This window comes from Sturnira hondurensis, unplaced genomic scaffold, assembly GCF_014824575.4.
Source record: "Sturnira hondurensis isolate 20B ecotype Veracruz unplaced genomic scaffold, ASM1482457v3 Scaffold0015596, whole genome shotgun sequence".
Classification (NCBI taxonomy): Eukaryota; Metazoa; Chordata; class Mammalia; order Chiroptera; family Phyllostomidae; genus Sturnira; species Sturnira hondurensis.
The window spans coordinates 23,540,981-23,564,468 of NW_028088227.1; the positions used below are offsets into that span (position 1 = coordinate 23,540,981).

Sequence of the window (23,488 nt, forward strand, 5' to 3'; positions counted from 1 at the left end):
CAAATGGACAGAGCAACAGGTCAGTGGACATGGACAAGACACACACTGCCTAGGCCCCTGCTCTCATACAGCATCACAGTGGACAGCCAAACCAGAGCCAGCCACTACCAGTGTCCTGAGGAAAGCAAATAATCAGTTCAGTACACATGACCAAGAACTCTATGTCAGGTACCACCTCAGTGAACAGGTCATTGATAAGGGAGAAGGCACTTAAACCAACAGCACAGATAAAACAACCCTTTCAACATGCAGCTAACCCACTGACCCCACATTCAGGGCCTCTGAGAAGCAGATGCTACGACAAAGTTATGCATGCAGGAGAGTCATATGGGGACAGTGTGGAGGGAGGCAGAGGAGGCTGGAGAGCTGCATGAGACGGTACAGGCGGATTCTCGTGGACAGGAGGGGAGAGGATGGCAGGCAGGACAGAAAGTCCCAGATTCTGGCACCTCCGAGGAACTCTCAAGCCAATGTGGAGCCCCTGAGCCAAAGTCCCCTCAAGAGTCATCGCCTCCAAGAACAAGCCTGCTTTTGCATCTGTGCAATAGGAAGCATGGCCTCAGTGTGAAGGCGGTGCGGACCCAGAGCCCAGCAGGGAAGGCCACGGGCAGATCACGGCCACGGGTAGATCACGGCCACGCGGGATAAGAACCACCTGCCAGACGAATCTCTGGGCTCACCCAATGGGCCCTCTCCCGCCCCGCTGAGACTCCACGCACACGCATCTCAGCCTGTTTCTTCCTGGTAACATGAAGCAACAGCCACCACGTCCCGGGTCAGGGGCTCCGAGGCACAGGCCTGCCCTGGGGGTGGCTCCACTGAGTTTGAAAAAGTGTTGTCAAAAGGCTGAGGACCAACCAATTACAGAGAATTCCTGATTTAAAACTGAGAATAAACACCGTATGTAATATTTACTTTTATTAATTCAATAAACATTCATTAAAATGCCTCAAATGTGCTATATATTGAGGTTATAAAAAGGAACAGATCAAAATTTCCTCTTAAAATGCTTCCTGTGGCCTTGACTGGTGTGGTGCTGTTGGCTGGGCGTCATTCCACAAAGCGAAAGGTCACCAGTTGGACTGCTGGTCAGGGCACGTGCCTGGACTGTGGGTTCCATCCCAGGTCAGGGCCCCATAGGGTCGGGGTGTGTAGGAAAAGCAACTGATGGATGTTTTTACCCTCAATGTTTCTCTCCTCTCTTTCTCCCTCCCTTCCTCTCTCTCTCAATACAAAAAAAATAAAATCTTTAAAAAATAAAAAATAAAAAGCTTCCTGTGAAGTGGCAAAGCAGACAAGCAAACATACAATATTGTGATAGATCCTACAAAAGTGATACAATGAGTGCTAAAGGGACACGACACAGAAGGCACCCAGCTCTGGGCAGTGGGGTGTTCTTAATAAAAGGTGGACCTTCAAAGATAAAGTGAAGTTTAAACTTAAGTTTTAAAACAAAAGCAGGTGACTTCCAGCCAAGATGGAGGTGTAGGTAGACACACTCTGCCTCCTCGCACAACCAAAATAAGGACAACAAAAATTTAGAAACAAAAAACCAGAACTGTGTAGCTCAGTGGATTGAGTGCGGGCCTGCGAACCAGACAATCGTGGTTCGATTCCCAGTCAGGGCACATGCTTGGGTTGCAGGCCAGTTTCAGACAGGGGCCAGTTCCCTGCAGGGGATGCACGAGAAGCAACCATACATTGATGTTTCTTTCCTCTCTCCTTCCCTTCCCCTCTAAAAAGATAAATAAATAAAATATATTTTTAAAAAAACCAAAACACCAGAACTGAAAGAAAACTGAGCTGTATGGAAGTCCAACAACCAAGGAGTTAAAAGAGACACATTCATCCACACTGGTGGGAAGGGCGGAGTCGGGCAGCAGGATGGAGAGGGGTCACAACAAAAAAAGGGTCACAACAAAAAAAGCGGTGGCTTGTGGACCCTGGGCATGCAAGACAGCATCGGGCGGATCCTGGGTGCACAGGCAGTAGCTTGCAGACCCTGGGCACAGGGAAGCAACGAGCAGACCCAGCAAGTATGCAAGGTGGCTAGCTGACCGCGGACAAACATTCATGCACAGATAAACCAGGTAAAACTGGGGAGTGAGACAGACCGCACAACCCAGGGTCCCAGCAGGAAAATAAAGCCTCAAAGCACCCATTGAAAACAGCTGTGGGGGTTGAGGTTCTACGAGAGACTCCTGGCCTCACAAGAGAGTTTGTTGGAGAGACCCACAGGGTCCTAGAATGTACACAAAACCACCCACACAGAAATTAGCACCAGAAAGGCCCGGTTTGCTTGGGTGAAGTGGCAAAAGGGACTGAAATCCAGCAGAGAGCAGAGCAAGCTCCATTGTTCCCTCTCAGAACCATCCCCCCACATACAGCGTCACAACCCAGTGACATGGGTTGCCCTGCCCTGGTGAACACCTAGGGCTCTGCCTCTCACTACATAACAGGCACAACAAGACAAAAAAAATGGCCCAAATGGAAGAACAGATCAAAGCTCCAGAAATAATACAATTAAGTGAACAACAGATAGCCAACCTATCAGATGCACAGTTCAAAACACTGGTAATCAGGATGCTCATAGAACTGGTTAAATTCGGTCACAAATTAGATGACAAAATGAAGGCCACACTAAGTGAAATGAAGAAAAATGCACAGGGAACCAATAGTGATGGGAAGAAAACTGGGACTAAAATCAATGGAGTGGACCAGAAGGAAGAAAGAAACAACCAAACAGAAAAGAATGAAGAAACAAGAATTCAAAAAAATGAGGGGAAGCTTAGAAACCTCCAGGACATCTTTAAACGTTCCAACATCCAAATTATAGGGGTACCAGAAGGGGAAGAAGAGCAACGAGTGGAAAACTTATTTGAACGAATAATAAAGGAGAACTTCCTACCAATCTGGCAAAGGAAATAGACTTCCAGGAAATCCAGGAAGCTCAGAGAGTCCCACAGAAGTTGGACCCAAAGAGGAACACACCAAGGCGCATCATAATTACATTAGCCAACATTAAAATGAAGGAGCGAATCCTAGAAGCAGCAAGAGATAAGGGGACAGTCACCTACAAAGGAGTTCCCATCAGACTGTCAGCTGATTTCTCAAAAGAGACCTTCCAGGCAAGAAGTGTGGAGGGGGGGCGGGGCGCTGGAAGCCCTGGCTGGTATAGCTCAGTGGATTGAGCACAGGCCTGCGAACCAGACGATCACGGTTCGAATCCCAGTCAGGGCACATGCCTGGGTTGCAGGTCAGTTCCTGGCAGGGAACACACCAGAGGCAACCATACGTTGATATTTTGGGGGGAGGGGGGCTGGGATGGGAGTTGGGGACGGAAAACTGTACTTGAACAAGAATTAAAAAAAAAAAGAAGAGGCTAGAAAGAAGTATTCCAAGTCATGAAAGGCAAGGACCCACATCCAAGATTGCTCTATCCAGCAAAGCTTTCATTTAGAATGGAAGGGCAGATAAAGTGCTTCTCAGATAAGGTCAAGTTAAAGGAGTTCATCATCACCAAGCCCTTATCATATGAAATGTTAAAAGGACTTGTCTAAGAAAAAGAAGATGAAAAATATGAACAGTAAAAGGACAGCAAACCCACAGTTATTAACAACCACACCTAAAACAAAAGCAAACCAACAGGACAGCTAGATCAGGAGCAGAACCATAGAAATGAAGAATACATGGAGGGTTAGCAACAGGGGAGTGGGAGGAGGAGAAGGGGGGAGAAGGTACAGAAAATAGCATAGACAGTAGGTAGAAAATAGATAGGGGGGAGGGCAAGCATAGTAGGGGAAATATAGAATCTAAAGAACTTGAGACACGTGGTCATAAACTAAAGGGGGAGAATGGAGGGGGAGGGGGTGTGCAGGGTGGAGGGGAATGAAGGGGGGAATAGAACAACTGTAATGGTATAATCAATAAAATATATTTTTAAAAAAACAACAATACCTAAAACAAAAGCAAACTAAGAGGACAGCTAGATCAGGAGCAGAACCACAGAAATGGAGATCACATGGAGGGTTAGCAACAGGAGAGTGGGAGGAGAAGGGGGGAGAAGGTACAGAGAATAAGTAGCATAGACAGTAGGTAGAAAATAGACAGGGGGAGGGCAAGAATAGTGTGGGAAATGTAGGAGCTAAAGAACTTGTGACACAGGGACATGAACTAAAGGGGGAGAATGTAGGTAAGAGAGGGTGTGCGGGGTGGAGGGGAATGAAGGGGGGAATTGGACAACCGTAATGGCATAATCAATAAAATATATTTAAAAAAACAAAAGCAGGAATTCAACATGTACAGAGTTAGTAGCAATGAACAGTATGCAAATTTTAGTATAATAAAATTGAAATCATAGTATTAATTCTTTTAAAAAATTTATAAATCAAAATTTTGTGAAGAGACAATTTCACTAGGATAACTCACTAAGAAAAGAAAAAAATCTAAAGGAAATTTTTTTCCATTATTTTTATTGTCCATGTCATGTAATGATTATGAATAAAATAACTGTCACATAGAGGACGGGGCTGCTAAAAAATATGATGCTCTCTGATGTCAAGAAAACTGAGTGTGCCGTTGGGAAGTACACAATTGGGGAGATGAAATTAACCCATTCCACTGCTTCTATTTTCCTGGCTTCTCAAACTTTTTAATGTAAGCACAGTCACTCCAAGTTTCTCCAAGGTACAGTGAGAGGGCTACCCTTAACATTCAAAGAAAGATTCCTACTTCCATCTGGCTGGTGTAGCTCAGTGGATTGAGCGCGGGCCTGCAAACCAGACGATCACGGTTCGATTCCCAGTCAGGGCACATGCTGGGGTTGCAGGCCAGTTTCCGGCAGGGGCCAGTTCCCTGCAGGGGATGCACGAGAAGCAACCATACATTGATGTTTCCTTCCTCTCTCCTTCCCTTCCCCTCTAAATATAAAATATAGAAAAATAAAATAAAAAAGAGGCAGTAAACATGTCCTTGGTTGAGGATAAAAAAATCAATAAAAATGTAAAACAAATACCTGAATGTGAGGAATGTGAGGACTGGAAAGTGCCTTCAGAGCAACAGATGTAAACCAAAAAAAAAAAAAAAAGAAAGATTCCTACTTCCTTGAAACACTTTCAGTCTGAGGGACAGAAACTTGTATCCAGTGGCAGCACAAAGAATTTGTCCTGTTTGCTTCTGTGGGATCTTCCAAGAGATGCCACAATAGAAAAGCAGGCAACCAAATATTTAANCTTCCCTTCCCCTCTAAATATAAAATATAAAAAAATAAAATAAAAAAGAGGCAGTAAACATGTCCTTGGTTGAGGATAAAAAAATCAATAAAAATGTAAAACAAATACCTGAATGTGACGAATGTGAGGACTGGAAAGTGCCTTCAGAGTAACAGATGTAAACCAAAAAAAAAAAGAAAGATTCCTACTTCCTTGAAACACTTTCAGTCTGAGGGACAGAAACTTGTATCCAGTGGCAGCACAAAGAATTTGTCCTGTTTGCTTCTGTGGGATCTTCCAAGAGATGCCACAATAGAAAAGCAGGCAACCAAATATTTAACCTACGAACCAGGAAAACTGGTGGCCCCTCACTCAAATGAAATGGTCAACTGAGCCCCCCACTGGGGCAGCATGAAGGGAATATTCTTCAATCATGAATAATAGATTTTGCTAAAGTGGGATATATAAGCAACTAGTCAGTAAGAATACATTTTAAAGATTTTCCTTTTTTAAAATTGTATTTATTTATTTTCAGAGAGAGGAGAACGGAGGGAGAAAGAGAGAGAGAGAAATTCAATGTGTGGTTGCCTCTCACATACCCACAACTGGAGACCTTGCGGGCAACGCAGGCATGTGCCTGATTGGGAACTGAACCAGTGGCCTTTCAGTTCACAGGCCAGCACTCGATCCACTGAGCCACACCAGCCAGGGCTAAAGACTTTCAAACACATTTTATAAATTGAAACATCTGATTATCCTCACACACGTAAACAAAAACCCTTGTTACACCAGACAAAGTACATGTCACAAAGTTTTACAGAGTTCTGCTGCAGCTGCATGGCCTGGCAGTCAACAGGAGAAAAATCAGAGATGCCCCACATCAAATCACAGCAGGCACAGGGCGGGAGCAGGAGCCTAGAGAGGTCCACCAGTTGGAAAAACAAACAGATGCTTACATCCTTGAGTGCATGTTGGAACTCTGAATCAACTTTCGGGTAGCTATTTCCACCAAAATCTAGAGAGACTAACTGAATAGCTGACCACCATTAAGCAAGAACTTTCTGGACTATTATTGCCCACAACCAATCCAAAAGAGCAAAGACTTCCTCCCAGACCATGCGCCTATCCCAGAACTATATCCGCCACCTTCTCCCACCGCTTTACCTACAGCCAATGTAAATTCTCTCAGAACAACTTACATCCTTCTTCCCCACCTCACTGAGTAGGAGGCCCATCAACTCCAGGGTGGTGAACACGCTTCTTGCCCTGCTGCTGGGGTTCAGACTGCACGCCCCAGGACCTGGTTCTTTTTCTGGCCAGCATGTGGCTCAATGAACCCTTTCTTTCAGAAAAACCTTTAGCTGCAAAGGTTACTGTTTCACAGAGTTCTCAAAGGTTCTGGACTCAGGACCCCTTCACACTCTTAAAAGTTATTAAGGACCCTAAAGAGCTCTTCTTTGAGTGGGTTATATCTATCAATGTTTACCACATTAAAAATCAAAGCTGTGAAGCCCTGGCTGGTGTAGCTCAGTGGATAGAGCACAGGCTGTGAACAAAAGGGTCGCAGGTTCGATTCCCAATCATGGCACAAGCCTGGGTTCTGGGCCAGGTCCCCAGTGGGGGCCACATGAGAGGCAACCACACATTGATGTTTCTCTCTTTCTCCCTCCCCTCTCTAAAAATTAAAGCTGTGAAATTTTTTAAATATTTAATTCACTTAAAAATTTCAATAATAAACCTACATGTTAAGATAAATGTTCTTTATTTAAAAATAATAGATTTTCAAAGCGAAAAACATCTAGTGATTACCAGTATTGTTTTACTTTTACAAATGTCTTTAATATCTGGCTTCATAGAGGACAATTAGATTCTCTTATCTGCTTTGGCATTCAACATGTTGCAATATGTGGCTTTGGTTAAAGTTTATGAAGCAAACCCAGCCTCACAGAGACATGTGCTGGAAAAGGGAGGAGTATTCCAATAGCTTCTTCGGATCACTATGGACATTCTTCTCTGATACTGCAACATTAGGTAAGTGGGAGATTGTTGCTGTCATTGTTATAAAGTAGTAGTTCCTTAAAGAAGACCTGCAAGGGAGACTCCAAAACCACAGCAATGCATTTGTTTACACTGTTGCATTACAAATTCATTGGTCTGTCTTTTGAATGGATCTTTTACCCACGTTAGAATTTTTAACAGGATGCACTGATCCTTTGGAAAATAGTGGTTCACAGACTTATGCAGATTTCCCAGATGCTGGCACATTTCATCACATAATGCAAAAAACTCACATTCGTTAATATTGCCACTGATCTCACCGAAAGTCTTTAAGTACTGGGAAGCTGTCATGCTCATGGTAGCAGACAAAAGTTTTTAAATGTTTAATTTTTGCTTGAAAGCACAAATATTATCATTAGCCATAAATTCTGACAGTTGCTCTCCATTTATTGTGCAGACAATATCCACCAAATACCGAGGTATGAATGACCGCAGTCTGTCTGCCACCCACTCTTCCAGGTAAAAACGGCGTTCCTCAACAGAACTGGCTCCAACCGCGCACCTGCGGCTCCACACACAAGCCCTGTGCCTCTGTGTGGGGCAGGAATGCTCTTCCCATTTCCTTAAGCCAAGGACTAGAAGGATGACTACTCAAGGGCTAAGATTTAAGAGTATTAATATTTATTGCTTCATCAAGGTAGGACATGTTTAAGTGAAAGTGACGGCCCACCTTGGATTTTTACCACAAGTGGAAAGTGCCAAAGAAGGCAATGGACGTCGGTGGGACTGCGGCCCCCGCTTCAGTTCCCGCTAAGGCACCAGCAGTTTTACCCATCACTGCTTTTTCACCATCAGCACAAACACAGGGAAAACACAAATGACATCTTAGAATTATTACAAAAATAGTCTTCCCTCACAGGCCCCCAGCAAGGGCCTCAGGTCCCACCAGAGGTCTGTGAACCACAGTTTGGGAACCGCTACAGATTGCTTCCAGAAAGAAACACGAGAAATGGATACCAAAGGCGGCCTCTGGGGAGAGGCCAGAGGTAGACTCCCTGGACCCTCCCTACCTTTCCTTAAAATTGTTTCATCTCTCTGCAATGTGTATCAGCATTATTTTTTTTTAGATTTTATTTATTGAGTTTTAGAAAGAGGGGAAGGAAGGGAGAAAGAGAGGGAAAGAAACATCAATGTGTGGTTGTATCTCACATGTCCCTTACCAGGGAGCTGACCAGCAATGCAGGCACATGCCCTGCCTGACCAGGAATCGAACTGGCAACCCTTTGGTTCACAGGCTGGAGCTCAATCCACTGAGCCACACCAGCCAGGGCTGACTTTATTTTTTTAATACAACATTTGGCAAAGCTTTATGATCAGTGGAGAAACAGAGCTAAACCAGACCTGTGACAGCCGAAACAGTACCTAGCACCCAGCGGGCACGCGATCATTCCTGAGTGCATGGGTATACTGAATAAACAACAAATGCAAAAAAATAAGAAGTGGCAAAAAGTCCAAAAGAGGAGGCAAGTGTGGGGAAATATTTCAAGAAAGTAGCCACACCAGAGATGATCAGGAAAGGCTTAAAATAAGATGGCATTTGGGCTAATCTTTAACAGATGAGTAGAATTTAGACATGAAAACTTTAACTTACCACAATATATTTAGGAAAAACAACCTAAGTTTACTGATGTGAAGGTAGTATCAGTCTGTCATTTTGAAAACTAAGAATCATATCCCAAATTTTAGAAATTGAAGACATTAAACCCTGGCAGGACAGCTCAGGTGGTCAGAGCATAGTGCCCACACACCAGGGTTGTGGGTTCGTCTCCTGCTGGACACGTGCGGGAAGCAACCAATGAATGCATGGATGAGTGGAGTAATAATGGATCAATGTTTCTGTTTCTCTCTCTCTAAAATAAATAATCTTTCTAAAAAGATTTAAATAGCGGGGGCAAACTCTGTGAAAAAAGCCCTTTCCTTCTTTCCCACAAACAGAGCTTTTCCCCTTTTCCTTTGACACCATCCATCCTGGGGCCCCTGTATTACGGAATGCAGGAAAACAAAAAACTAAAGTTAAAGCTAGGGAAGAACTGTATTAATCAGAATAAAGAAACAGGAATGGGACAAATGTAGCCTATTGTGTGGGATTTCCTCTCTACACCAGTGCAGGCCGCTAAAACAAAGAACAAATCTTACACCATTGTTCATGTTTTTAAAGCAGTTCAGAAGCAATAGCCCCAAGACACTGCACAGTACCCAAATCAGCTGTGGTATATCCAAGGTAATTCGATACAATAATAGATAAAGCGCAATGTCTGGGAAGGCTTTTTTCTTTAAGCCCAGGTTATACTTCTAACACCTCACTTTCATCCAGGGACATTATGACATGCTTGGAAGAGCCACATGTGTGAATTCTTCTGAGTGTGTTCTTGGGGAGTGGGTGGGAGGCTGAGAAGAGGGGGGTTCTCTGCAGCCCCACCCTTCATTCTCATCTTAATTTGAAGGTGACCCCTAAGTCAAGAAGGGTGAACCAGCCAAAAAAGGTAAGGAGTAAGACCACAGCTGTGCTTTATTTCTCCAGAATCCATAACAGAAGTCAGCAAAGCCACCCTATTGGTAGAAATCAGCCCATTCTAAGACCAGACACTTCCCTGAGGGCCAAGCCCACTAACAACAGTGGATGACAAGAATCTAGGAAGGATGCTGGAGAAGAAGGCCACACATGGATTATAACACAGGTAGGAGCCTACTTTCAACTAGCCACTGCTGGTGTACAGGTTGAGGAGAAACAGTGCAGGATTTTCCAGCCCAGTCAGATACCTATCACTCACTACCACCACTTTGAAAGTGCCTCTTAAGTTTCCTCCTTCTCCAACCTGCCTAGCACACTGTCAACTCTAACTTTTAAGCGGCATCTCATTCAGACAAGTGTGAATACTGTGAAGTCATCCTATTTAACATTATTCTGAATTAGAAATCTATCTTCCCTCCAAAATTGAGGGGAGGGTGTGGCACAGGACAAAGTGAATCCCACTTTTACTTCTACTTAATCAAAATATTAAAATAATAACAATGAAACTAACTTCAGTTGCTTAGGGCTGTGATTTGTTAATACCTTTCTTTAATTATACACATAAAACCTCAGCACTTCCAAAGCACTTCTACATACACCCTCCGACTGAATCCTCACTAGAACTGCAGGGCATCAATGAGGCAGGTGTTCGCCTCTTTTTACAGCTGGCCAAACCCAAGTTAAGAGATGTTAAAATTCAGTGGAGATTCAGGGATACTGTGAAGATGCCAAAAGTCTGTCGAAGACACAGCCCCTATCTCAAAGCATCTCTGGGGACAGTGGGGAGGCCCCAGGTCAACAAGAATCACAACCAAAACTGAAGAAGCCAGCATCAAAGGTGTGGAAGCACCCTGGGAGCAAGGCCAAGGGTAACTGTGCCCAAGGAATCACTGACCTATTTGGGTCAGTCTAAGCTGGGACAGAAGCCAGGGCTCCTGTCTCCTTGGTGGCAGCTGCACTCTGCAGTCCCTTCCCTTTAACGCAAGCGTTGTCCTCCCCCTTTCTCGGCTTAAGCTACATTCCCAGGTTCTTCTCCACTTACATATAACCTCATATCCTTCTATTATGTGAAAATCCTCCACATATGTCTAAAATGACGATAGTATAAAATGGATAAGAGGTATTTCTTTCACTGAAGTACTCGACTTTATGTTTGTTCTGTCATACAAATCATGAAGTTCTTTGAGGAAAGGATCTAATCTCACCTAACCGTCAACTCCTGGAAAGCACTCAAACATACAACCACAAAGAAACAAGAAATACAGAGAATAACAAATGCTGGCACAGAAATTAGGAGCAATCTGCAAAAACATATTTCAATGCATAAACTCGAAACTGCATTGCACTATTTTCCCTGGATGAAAAGCTGTAACAAATTCAGGACAGTGGTTCCTGTTAGAACCATTTCTAATTTGAGTTTTCAGACTTCCCAAAAGCATCTAATCACCAAGAATTCTCAAATCCACCCATTTCTTATTGCATTTCCATTTTTTAAAATGCACCACCTATCACAGAACGTTTAAAAATCTGCATGTTGAATTCAAAACAATTTCGAGTAGATGTCGTATTATCTGTGAAACAGACAACAGCAGCTACCTCCCCAAGTGTGGTGAGAATTAAATGAATTAGTACAAACCAGTGCTTATTTATTTGATGGGTGTAAGAACTCACTACTCCAACCAGAGCGAAACATATCAACCTGAAACCTAAAGAATAAGACCATAAAAAATAGATTCTAAAAGCTGAAAATGCACTTAAGTTTCAGACGCAAAGTTAGGCATTAGATGCTTGTCTTGATACTGCGCAAGAACTTTCTCTTCAAGCAATGACATCCAACGGCGCATTAGGACACAGGTTCGGGAAGCAATAACCTCCAGATGGGTCATGCCACCCACCACCGCTCAAGCGGAATCGCTTCAGCCTATTTTCTAACAAGCAAAGAACCATTTATTGAACTTATTTTTAATTTTAAAAAATTCCGTAAAGGCGCTAACCAACCTCGTTTTAAGTGCCTCCAGAGAGGGGGGTGCCGTTTTAACCCGGCTTTACAGGGGAGGAAACTGCGCGCACGGGGGGCGGAAACTGAGGCACACAGACGAAGATGGGCTCACAGGTTCGCACCCCAGGTGGGCGGCAGCTGCCTGTGTACAGCCACACTCCAGAAGCCCATACCTGCGGCCGCGGGCTGGGTCAACCACCGCCCACAGCTGAGACAACACAATCACTCGCGTCCGGGTTTGCGCGCCAGAGATCGAACTACCCACCCAGTCAACCGGCCGGGCACCCAAAGAGCAGCGATTGCGACAAGCCGGCAGGGGCCCCGAGGGTCCAATGGTCCTGGCAGGGGGGGCCAAGGCTAGCTCCCGGGGTGACTGCCGGGCAGGCGGGAGTCCCGGGTGAGGGGCGGGGCAGGATTCCCGAGTGTGAGAAGCATGGCGGGGGTCCCATGTCCGGGGTGAGGGCCGGGCGGGGCCCCGCGGCCGGGCCGCTCACCTTCCGACAGCTCCAGTTCCAGCTCCGCCAGGCTCTCTCGCACCTCGGCGGGCAGTGACACCGGCTCCAGCGGGCACCCGCGGTCCGCCATGGCCCGCTCGCTCGCTTGGGCCGCGCCCCGGGACTGCCTGGCTGGCTTGACCCCGGGCGGGGTCCCGGGTCAGGATCGGGGCCGGGTCCGAGCGGCGCTGCGGGGAGCGGCTACGTCGCTCCCCTCAGGTCCGGGACCTGCATTGGGCCGTCGGGCTGCAGAGACGGCACAGTAGGGGCGCGGCCCGAGGGGCTCGGCACCGGCGCGGGCGCGAGCACGAGCACTGGCACGTTCACAGGCGGCTCCTCTAGCGTCCCCGCCGCCCGCGCGCCCCCGACAACAACTCGGAGAGCCCTACACTGGGCCCGCGTGCGCGATTAAGGGGCGGTAGGGGAGCGCGCGTGCGCATCGGATCGCGGGCGGGGCTGGGAGTCCCGGCACCGCCCAGCAACACCGATGGCTCACTCTCATTGGTACAGAGGTCGCGGCGAGGTCGCTCCGAGCTCCCATTGGGAGAGGCGGGAGCACGTCACTTCCGACAGGCTCTGTGCCAGAGTGCTGATCCTTTAGCGCTGTGATTCCTCGAGAGGACTTGGTCGGGGCATCTCTTTCTGTGCATGGATCTTGGGGTCGAGGTGCTCGCCCCCAGTCTCCTCCTGGGATCAGAGGATCCTACCTACCACGGTGTGCTGCACTGCCGGGGCTTTTTTCTGATTCCTAGTAGCGTGCTGGGAGACCGTGGGCACACTTACCGTCCTGGCTTTGCGTTGCTGCCAGGATAGTCGCAGAGGTGTGGCCCTGGCATTTTCCCCAGGCTTTTACGTGTAAACTTATTTGCTTTTCAAACAGCCTTCGAAGGTATAGTTCTGACCAGGAAGTAACTCCAGCAGCCATGTCAGATCATGAGGTGACCCTGGGAAAGTGAAAGGACAGATAGGAGACAAGATACTAGTAGCCCACATGTAGAGTTGAATTGAGAAGCCCACAGGACCCTAAAAGAGCTGATTCCCACTTGCTCGTGGGACGTGTGTCTGCATATACAAGGCTGGACTAGTGAATGTGAATACATACCCATGATGGAGAGCCACCTTCCCGAAGTCCTTAGCCTAAGTGAGGCAGTAGTATAAAGTCTGGTCATTTGAGCCCAACCCAGAACACCTCTGATGAGCAGCACAGGGGGCCTTCCAGAGCTTTGCTGGGCCTACTTGCACTCTGCACAATTCTGCTTCCTTCCCCTCCTCTAATAGGTGATGATACCAAACATCTTGTACCACAAACTGTGCTGAATCATGGTGAATCATGACCGCACCCTTGCAGAAGATGCTGCATGACCCTCACTTCATTATATAACATTATAATAAATTTGCATCGTGGGACCCCCTCCCCTAATGGGCAATCAAGGAAAATCATAGGAGACCACATGCACGATGGCTTAAAAGTAATACAACTACTTGTACATGCACAATAAAAGCCCACCAAAATTAGTCAGGAAATATATCCACCCTGTAAGAAGAGAATCCCTCTGGCCACAGGGGATCAATCTCTGCTCAGAGTTGACCTACTCCCATTCTGTAGAGTGTACTATCACTTAATAAATCTGCTGTAAACTCTGTTCTGCTCGGTTCTTTGTTCGTGATTACCATGAACCTGATTAGCTGTGCCTACCTGTGACACCTGGTGCAATGTGGTGATCAAGTTGTTAATTTTTCAACAGTGTTCAAGTGGGAGGTGAACCATTGAAGTGAAATGGAACACATTAGTGGATGATGTATTAGGCCTTTATATATATGGAAATAGTTGCTATAAGGAAGAATACTGGTAATGGATAGCTATTCCTTAGTACTATGCATACTCTTTAAAAAAAATAGACAGCTGATGGTTAGTAACAATTGAAAGCCATGGAATCTCTTTGGATGTGTGTAAAGAAACCCTCATCTCCTATATTGAGACAATAAAGACAGGAGCCAGAGCCAGGAATTAGTATATCAAAGATGGTAAACACCCAACCAGGGAAGTTATGCTAAGTTTGGGGCCCTAGTTGGGAAAAGCTGGGCCCATGACACATTGGTTGGAAATGTCTAGGTAGAAGGCCTCAAATGTTTTGACTACCCAGACTGTCTTGAACCTCTGGAGCGTACCCATGTGGCTCATCTCTCCCTCCTACCTCTCCTGAGGTTCCTTCTAAGGGTCTCGAGGGAAGGGCCTGTTCCATTCCCCTCTGCTAGCCCCTGGTGGTTTGCTGGAAATCTTTGGTGTTCCTTTGCTTCTAGATTCATCGCATCAGTCTCTGCCTTCATAGTCACATGGCTTTTTCCCTATATGTGTACCAGTTTCTGGGTTCAAATTACCCTTTTATAAGGACACCAGTCATTGGATTAGGGTCCACCCTAACAAATTCATCTTAACTTGATCGTTCTGTGAAGATCTTAATTCTGACTAAGACCACATTCACAGGTACTGGGGGTTAGGACTTCAACATCTTTTGGGGAGCCAGGAGTGGGGGGCACAATTCAACCCATAACAAGCTGTAAGATCCTGTCAACAGCTACTGCCAGGAGCTGGGAAAATGTGTGTTGGGCTGGACTGTGAATGCGCTTAATGAGTGGTAGCCCCCAACATCGCTGTTTCATTCACCAGCATGACCTCCACAGAAGTAAAAAATGAGCTGGAATGTGAAATTGGTTTGAAGAATTTATTGACTTATGAGCAATCTTTTAAGATATGGGATCTTATGTCCCAGCAAAGACTATGTGGGATCTTGCCAAATGACGACTTGTAGAATGATGGTGTTATCTACTGCTACATAACAAATTACTATATATTCAGTAGCTTAAAACAAGCATTTACAGGCATATCTTATTTTATGGTTGTGCTTGTTTAAAAAATTGAAGGCAAGACCCTCCACCAGCAAAAGTATTGCCACCCACTTTATTGCAATACTCACTTTATTGTGGTGGTCTAGAACCTGTCTGTGGTATCTCAGAGATATGCCTCTATTGTTTTTCTAGGTTACTGCAGGGAATGATGGGGATGGCTTATCTCCATTTCACAGCATCTAAGGCCTCAGCTAGAGCTGCATGAATGTCCTGAAGGCTGGAATGCCTGAAGGTTCATTTACTCACATGTCTAACAGTTGATGCTGGAGCCCAGATTAGGGATATTAGCCAGCGCACCCACGCATGGCCACTCCCTGTGGCCTGTACTTCCTCACAATATGATGGCTGGGTTCCCAGGGCAATTGTCCAAAGACAAAGGAAAGCCATAGCCTTTTTGTGAACTAGCCTCAGAAGTCATACACATCACTTCTGCCACTTCCTAGCTATTAGTACTGAGTCACGGAATCTCACCTATAGTCACAGGGAGAAGAATTAGACTCCATCTTCTAAAGGGAGGAGTACCGAAGAATTTGCAGACGTATTTTTAAAGCATCACATACATATAGACCCTGGCTGGTGTAGCTCGGTGGATTGAGCGTGGGCCTGTGAACCAGAGGATGGTGATTCGATTCCCAGTCAGAGCACATGCCTGGGTTGCAGGCCAGTTCTCACCCACAAGAGGCAACCATACATTGATATTTCTCTCCCTCTCTCCTTCCCTTCCCCTCTAAAGATACATAAATAAAATCTTTACAAAATAAATAAAGCATCACACATAGAAAAAGCTATAGCCCCAGTTGAAGTGATGTGGACTGCTGGGGGGAAGTAACATGTCGAGGATGTGAAATGATGAAATGATATAATCCATATTTCCTGAAGAACCACCGGATGGTTATGTTCCACACAAAGGCACAAATAACACATTTATAGAAGTTCAAATAAACAGGCTAATGAAAAGGGCACTGATGCTACCCAAATGTTCAGTGGTGACCCACCTCTGTAAGCAAGAGCAGACAGAACAAAAGACTGCTCCGGAACTTGGCCAGGTGACAACAACACGGACAACAGGCTCCTAAAACAAAAGAGGCCAGGAGGCAGTGCTGGACTGACACGAGTCAGCGCGGCAGCTATAATGGCCAGCAAGCTCTAAACAGTGGCCAAGAGAGCCTGGCCTGCAGAGAGTTATAGAAACGGTTAGGACATAGCATCCCTAGGGCAAAATAGATGCACAACCGAGAATACCACTGGCAGAAAAGTCTGGGAAGGTTGAGTAGGAAAATCAAGATGGCTGCTCAATAAAGAATCATGACCCCACACCCGGTTTTTGGAGTTGAGCCAGTTTCCAAACATGGAGCCCTTTTACCGAAGTGGCCACATACTGAGGCCCCCACAGTATATTACAGATATGCACATATAAATCCCCAAGTCCACTCCCAAAGGGTCCAATAGCCGTTACCTTTGATAACTACATCCAGGGGAAAAGTGGGTAGCCAAACATTTTGAAGACCGATGGACCCAGAGTCTAAATCAACTTTGATATCTAGACACTTTGTCATACTGGCCCCATTATGTTTCTTTTATTTTTCTTTTTTAATTAAATGTATTAGGGTAACATTGGTTAATAAGATCATACAGGTTTCAGGTGTGCATTTCTATGATCCATGACCTGTATACATTGCATTGCATTCCCGCCACCCAAAATCAAATCATCTTCTGTCACCACGTATTTGGCCCCCTTGAAGACCCCCCTGCGCATCTCTCTGGTCACCACCACACTGTTGTCTGTGTCCATGAGTTTCAGTTTATATCCCGCATATGAGTGAAATAATATGGTTTTCAGCTTTTTCTAACTGACTGACTTTGCTTAGCCTAATATGCTCAGGGTCCATCCATATTGTTATATATGACAGTATTTCCTCTTTTCTTATGGCTGAGTAGTGGTCCATAGTGTATATGGACCACATCTTCTTTACCCAATCCTCTATCAAAGGACATCATGGCCTCATTAGAGTGGATGCCTATGATGGCAGATAATAATGGAGTTCTGTCCAAGGTCCGGCTTACAGTAGGTCCCCCGGGTTTGTGCGCCTGTTTGATGGTCAGTTCCCCTGTCCCCAGCTGAATAATTGGCATTGACACTCTTGGCAGTTAGCATTTCTCTCACACCGGGCCCCTGGCCTACTGTAGGTTTACAGCAGAGATTTTCAACCTTTTTTATGTCGTGGCATACATAGCTAATTACTAAAATTCTGTGGCACACCAAAAAATATATTTTTCCTGATCTGACAAAAATAGGTATAATTTTGATTCATCCATACTGGATGGCTATTGTCCTGTTGGCTGTTACCATTTTTTTAATTTGACAGTCTAAAAGAAAAGAGGTCAGTGCCCCTGACTAAATATTTAGGTGTTGCAGGTTTTAAAAATTCTTGTGGCATGTCAGTGCCTCTTGCAGCACACAGGCTGAAAATCGCTGGTTTGGAGCAGTTGCAATAGGGAAGACCAGGCAGAACCCTCTGCAACTGCCCCATCCCTACCAAGATCATGAAACAACATCACATCCAGAGGTAGAAATGGCAGAGACTGGTGCCACTCTTAAAGATCCAAAGGATGCAGAGTGATGGTCCTAAGAATCTTTAATTCACCAGCATGACCCCTGGAGAAATTAGAAGGATCCTGGAAGATAACAGTATGCTACTGCAAACTCAACTCAGAAGTACCTCTGACAGCAGTCTCTGCGCCAGATGTGGTAGGTGGCTGTTGATTTGGTGTTTTCTTTTTTGTCTCCATCAGAAGATCAGAAATATTTCACACTCAGGCGAAACCAAGACAGGGTTTTACTTAAAGGCTATGTCATCTCTCTTGCCCTCTAATAGTCCAAAGACATCAGGACCACCTAGACATCATGAAGAATGTTATGTTGTTTCCTTACCTCAATAACATTATGTTGACAAGCTGGGTGAAGAAGATAATGAAGACCTTGGTAAGATGCTGGTGTTCAAGAAAGGAGATAACCCCTATCAAGATTCAGGAACTTGCTACATCCGTAACACTTTTAGGGATCCGGTGGCCAGTGGTGTCATAGGGCATCTCTTCCAAAAGTAAAAGATAATTACTGCATCTTGCACCTTCAACCATTAAGAAAGCAGGACACTGTTGGGACTTTAGGTTCTGGAAGCAGTATACTCCACATCTAGGAATACTGCTCTGGACCAAACATTGGGTGATTTGGAAGACCGCAGCTTTGATAAGAGCCCAGAACAGAAGTTTCTGTGACAAGTTAGTGCTGTGATGCAAGTGGCTTTGCTTTCTGGGCTGTTGGTGTAGCAGGAGGTGTTTGTTATTGGTGGTGGGGAATACAGCGGTGTGGGGTTTCTGGCACGTCCCAGTAGGAAATTCATAATGCAGAATCCTGAGGTTCTGCCACGCTACTTGGAACAGAGAATTACGTACCTTCGAGGGGGAAAAATATTCTGGTGTGCTGCTGTGCCCCATCAGAAACAGAACGCCTGATCGTGGGACACCAAGGGACCACGCAGCTAAAACCATCCCTTAGGAGGTGGGTTCTGTCAAACTCACGGACTCACAAGGTTGGTCAGGCCCAGCAGCAACCCATTGAAAACCAGAAGTAGTATATTCACGATTGAGTGTGAAAATGTGCAAGGGAATGCAAAATAGGCATCCCAGACCTACATGGCATCCACTGCTGTTATATTAGGACCTCTCTGTCATTTCACGCCTATGGGGAAGACGTATGAGCAGTTGACAAAGGAGGAAAAGTCTTGAGCTTGGTTCGTAGATGGGTTGGCTTAGTATGTGAGTTCAGCAGGAATGTGGGCAGCAGCTCCATTACAGCCTCACTCGGGTGGCCTTGAAAGGCACTGCTGAGGGCACACCCTTCCAAAAGACCTCCTAGCCCCCTTTTTGTGTGTGTAAGAAGTGGCCAAAGGGGAGACTATATATGGACTCATGGATAGTGCTGGGTGGCATGAGTGACTGGTCAAGGGCCTGAGAAACACAAATGGACGCACTAATAAAACACTGATGTCCGCCCCCCAGAACATCCATGACAGTTTAACAATCCAGTGGAATGACTCACTCATTGGACATTGGACAGCATCTCATTGATGACACCATTCCTGGGTGCAAGGGCAAAATAGCCCAGGTGGCAGAGTTGGAAGCTACTCATGGGCCCAACAGTGTGGATTCTCTGACCAAAGCTGATCTAGCTGCCAGCAGCCACTGATGTCTAACCTGCCAGAAAAGAGACCCATGCTAGCTTCCACTATGGCCCCTTTCATCAGGAAGCCCAACCATCCAAGTTCACTATATTGGAACTCTTCCATCCTGGATGGGCCAGCAGTTCATTTCCACAGGAACAGATTCACATTCCATACATCAGTTTGCCTTTCTTGCTCACAACTGTCACCAGCAAGGGCTTCAGGAGGGCTTGTTTCATGGACACAGGATCCCAGGTGGCATCACATCAAACAGGGGACTCACTTCACAGCAGAGGCCGTGCAGGGACCATGGGATCCGCTGCCTGATAGAGCACTCGGACAGCGAGCTAAAGGGACAGCGGAAGCGCCAAGGCAGAGATAACATTATGCGAAGATGGGGTGCTATTCAAGCCCTTTACATGGCACTGTGATCCCAACTGGAAGGATACACGAGTCTGAAACGTTAAGGGTGGATACATGAGTCTGAAACACTGAGGCCACACAGGAGTGGCCCCACTCACCATCACTCCCAAGGGTCCCCCGGGAACAGCTGCTTCCTGCCCTCTCAAGTTCAGACCCTGCAAGTCCTCTCAAGTTCAGACCCTCCAAAGGAGGCATTCCCCCAAAAGGGACATTCATCAGGGGACACGGGAAGTGTCCCATTAGATTATAAACTTTGAGTAATGTCTGGGAACCTCAGAGTCCTTGCAGCTAGGAGCCAGTAGGCGGAGGAGGAATCGCTGCCTTGGTGGCAGAGAAGGTAGGCTGACGCCACACGAATTATATACACAGGGAGGAATATGTGTGGGGCGCAGGTGACCCATGAGAGAGTGTGTTGGTCCGTCTTATATCAACGGTGATTAAGAAAATAGAGAATCCAATCTGCACATGTAGTGAGAGAGTCTGCCATTTTTTTGCTGTTGTTTTCGTTCGTTGTTGGTTTAGTTTATTCCTGTTTGACATCCGTGACACTGACAGACCCTGCCCAGCCTGTGGACCCTGGGCCCTGGAGATTCTGGCCTGCCCAGTGAAGTGCAGTGTGAGGAGTGGATGGCTACAGGCGTGTGTTGTGTGATTCCCAACCGCAGCCACAGCAATGCTGCCAGGAAAGGAAAACGGGGGTCATGTGTTCGCCAACTCGGCTTTTTCTGTTCTAAACAGTTACTGCAGTTACAAACACTACTGGTGCAAGGACAGGGCCAGACACAAGTAGTCCTACATGTTCTCTGCCACATAAACATGACAGGTCTTCATTCATAATTTTACCCTAAGTCTGACATGACATCTGCTGCGACCCATCACTGCCAAGGGTGATGCTGTCTCAGCTCTGGAAGGACAGGCTCGGTCTGCCTCACTGACACTTCCCGAGCAGTCCCCCTCTCGCTCCTCCCTGCCACCGCTGCGCTGCTCACCATCAGCTTGGCCCACGACCTGCAGCTCGGCAGCCACCACTGGTCCCTTTCAGCCGATCCTATGCCTTCATCTGGCTGAGACTGATCTTCACTTGCCTGAGAGGGACTCAGATCCAAGCCTTCCTCCTCCCCTTCACTGTCATCTTTTTCTGCCACACGCTGGTGAAGACCAACGCAGGGCAGTGGAGTCTTCGTAGGCCAGGAGCTCTCCCAGTGGAAGGCCTGTGTTCCGTCAAGGCTGCGGTGCTTGTGGCTGTAGATGAGCTTGCGGTACTGGGGCAACTGGACAAACACCTTGCACACCTTGCTGCACTGACATCCACCACCATCGTCCTTGTCCTTGACCATGGCAGACATTATCTCCTCCGTTTCCTGGGTGAGGTTGGATGGGTTGGGGGTGAGCTTCTTGGCAGATAACCCCCATGCTGCTTTTGCTTTTGCTCTCATCGTCCCTGTCACGGCTGCAAGTGCTTGGGGTGGGGCTTGGCTTCTGGACCCCCAGAACCCTGCAGGAAGGGAGATAGCATGGCACATGTGCTACTGGTTTCAGGCACACACCACTTTGAGACATCACCTCAAACTTGTAAGATGCGATTTCTTCAGCTGGCCACTCCACTCTTTGGTCAAGGCAATTGCTTTCAGCTGATGGGATACACAATGTTGGTTTGTAAATTAGCTCCTGCATGTGGCAGGCAAGAAGAGACCAAAGAGAGACAGACCACTGCAGACTGGAAGGTGGCAGGTTTATAAACAAGGGAATTTGGGAGGTTTGTTTTGGGCTGCTAAAAGATGAGTTGGTCTCTGCACCCACTCACCTGAACCTTGAGTTTACACATGGGTTCAGTCATGTACACCCTCCAGATGGTCTGTGTACCTCACTGCCCCAAGCTGCATCCTTGGGGTAGCTTCTACTGCCAGCAAGGCAAGCAGAACATGCATTCCAAGAATAAGAGTGGAGTAGGAGGTGCCCGCGATTCTCCAGGTCCGGCTCACAGGTCAATGGTCAGTCATGTCCTCTCAAGGACCTCCTCCAACACTTGCTACAACCACTGAACTCCATGAGTGTGCACTCATGCCTGCACTTCCATTCCATTGACTTAACATATGCCTGCCACTAAGAGGCGGTGTTGTGCAGAGCGACAATGGAGAAGACATTCTCAACCCATGGATGGTGGCGTTGGCAGATGCACTGTTGGCAGGGAAGCCAAATTCAGGCTTGGAATGTGAGACTATTCCTGGGAGGGCAAATCACTGCTCCTCTGTAATGGAAGGAACCAGGTCACCACACCAAGACCTCGGCATTGGCCTCCAGTGTTGGCAATTCAGACACACAAGTGGCAGAAGACAGGGAAACCCTGGTGAAAGGAAGTTTATATTGTTGGACCAATGTTAAGGCTCCTTCCTGCCACTGTGGCCACTTCCCATGAGTTTGTCCCAAAAGCATCATGTTGCTAAAGAAACAGGCTGAGCAACATCCACAGATACTTTGTCTTGTCCATCACATTTCCACAGCGGATGTCTTCAGGTAGGCAAAGGTCTGTTTACACACCTGTCCTGTCAGACTTCCTGGGTACCAATCTTTTGATCTTTCCTCTGTCAAGTAACCAACCAGCTGGGCAACTGATTGCCCACTGCACATGAACGCTTATAGATCAGCAACTCAGGTCAACTCTTTCCACATGAAATGGACTGTCAGACATACCATGCGAAGTTTTGTCGACCGGAAATCCAGCCATAAGCTGGGTTGTAGTGCAGCAACTGCCTCCTTTGGGGTGATGCCAGCACATGGTACAGATCCCTCCACAGAACAGACCTGTGCTTTCAGCCCTGGCTAGGCCACTTACCTGGTTAGAGCACTGTCCTGATAACGCCAAGGTTGTGGGTTCCATCCCAGCCAAAGCACGTACAAGAATCAACCAATGAATGCATTAGTAAGAGGAATGGGCCTGGCCTGTGTAGCTCAGTTGGTTGGAGTAATGTGTGATAAACCGGAGGGTCGGAGATTCGATTCCAGATCAGGGTATGTGCCTGTGTTGCAGGTTTGGTCCCCTGTTGGGGCAGGTGCAAGAGGCAACCAATCAATGTTTCTCTCACATCCATGTTTCCCTCCCTCCCTCCCTTCCCCTCTCTGAAATCAGTAAGTATATCCTTGGTGAGGATATAAAAGTGGAACAAAAAATAAAAATAAAAATAAAATAAAAGTGAAACAAATAGGTGTTTTTCTCTGCCCTCCTCTAAAATAAATTTTAAAACATTTTTTAAAAAACAAACTATGCTTTCTTCTGTTGTCCACTGGAGGTCGTAGGAACGTCCCACAAGACCACAGATGCGGGCTGGAGGGGAAGCAGTGAAAATGCGGCACTGAGACCACTCTGATCACTCACCTAGGCCTGTGGGTCTGCTCAGGCCCAGTCATTTGTTTTATTGAACTTATTAACCACCCTAATAGTTAGGGTGACATTGGTTAATAAGACTATATAGGTTTTGGGTGTACAATTCTATAATACTGGGCCCAGTTTTGTATATACTTGTTGTGGACTGAACATTCCTCCCCCACCCCATTCACATGCTGGGGAACTGGGGCACCTCTTGGTACTCAGTACTTCCACGTTCAGTTGCAAAAGAAAGAAAGGAAGTTCTCTAAAAACAAGACTATTAAGGCCTCAAATCTTTCAG

At 46.5% G+C, this 23,488-nt stretch overlaps 1 protein-coding gene across 6 annotated transcripts in view; it reads right to left on the reverse strand.

Moving 5' to 3' along the window:
- The window catches only part of DIP2A (DIP2 acetate--CoA ligase A), a 110,415-nt gene extending 97,742 nt beyond the window's left edge, over positions 1-12,673 (reverse strand). For all 6 annotated transcript variants that reach the window (XM_037065149.1, XM_037065148.1, XM_037065146.1 and 3 more), the window contains exon 1: positions 12,274-12,673. In XM_037065149.1, coding sequence (XP_036921044.1) covers positions 12,274-12,364 — 91 coding nt within the window. In that variant the 5' untranslated portion in view covers positions 12,365-12,673. The remainder of the gene's footprint in view (positions 1-12,273) is intronic.
- Between the last annotated feature and the right edge of the window lie 10,815 nt (positions 12,674-23,488).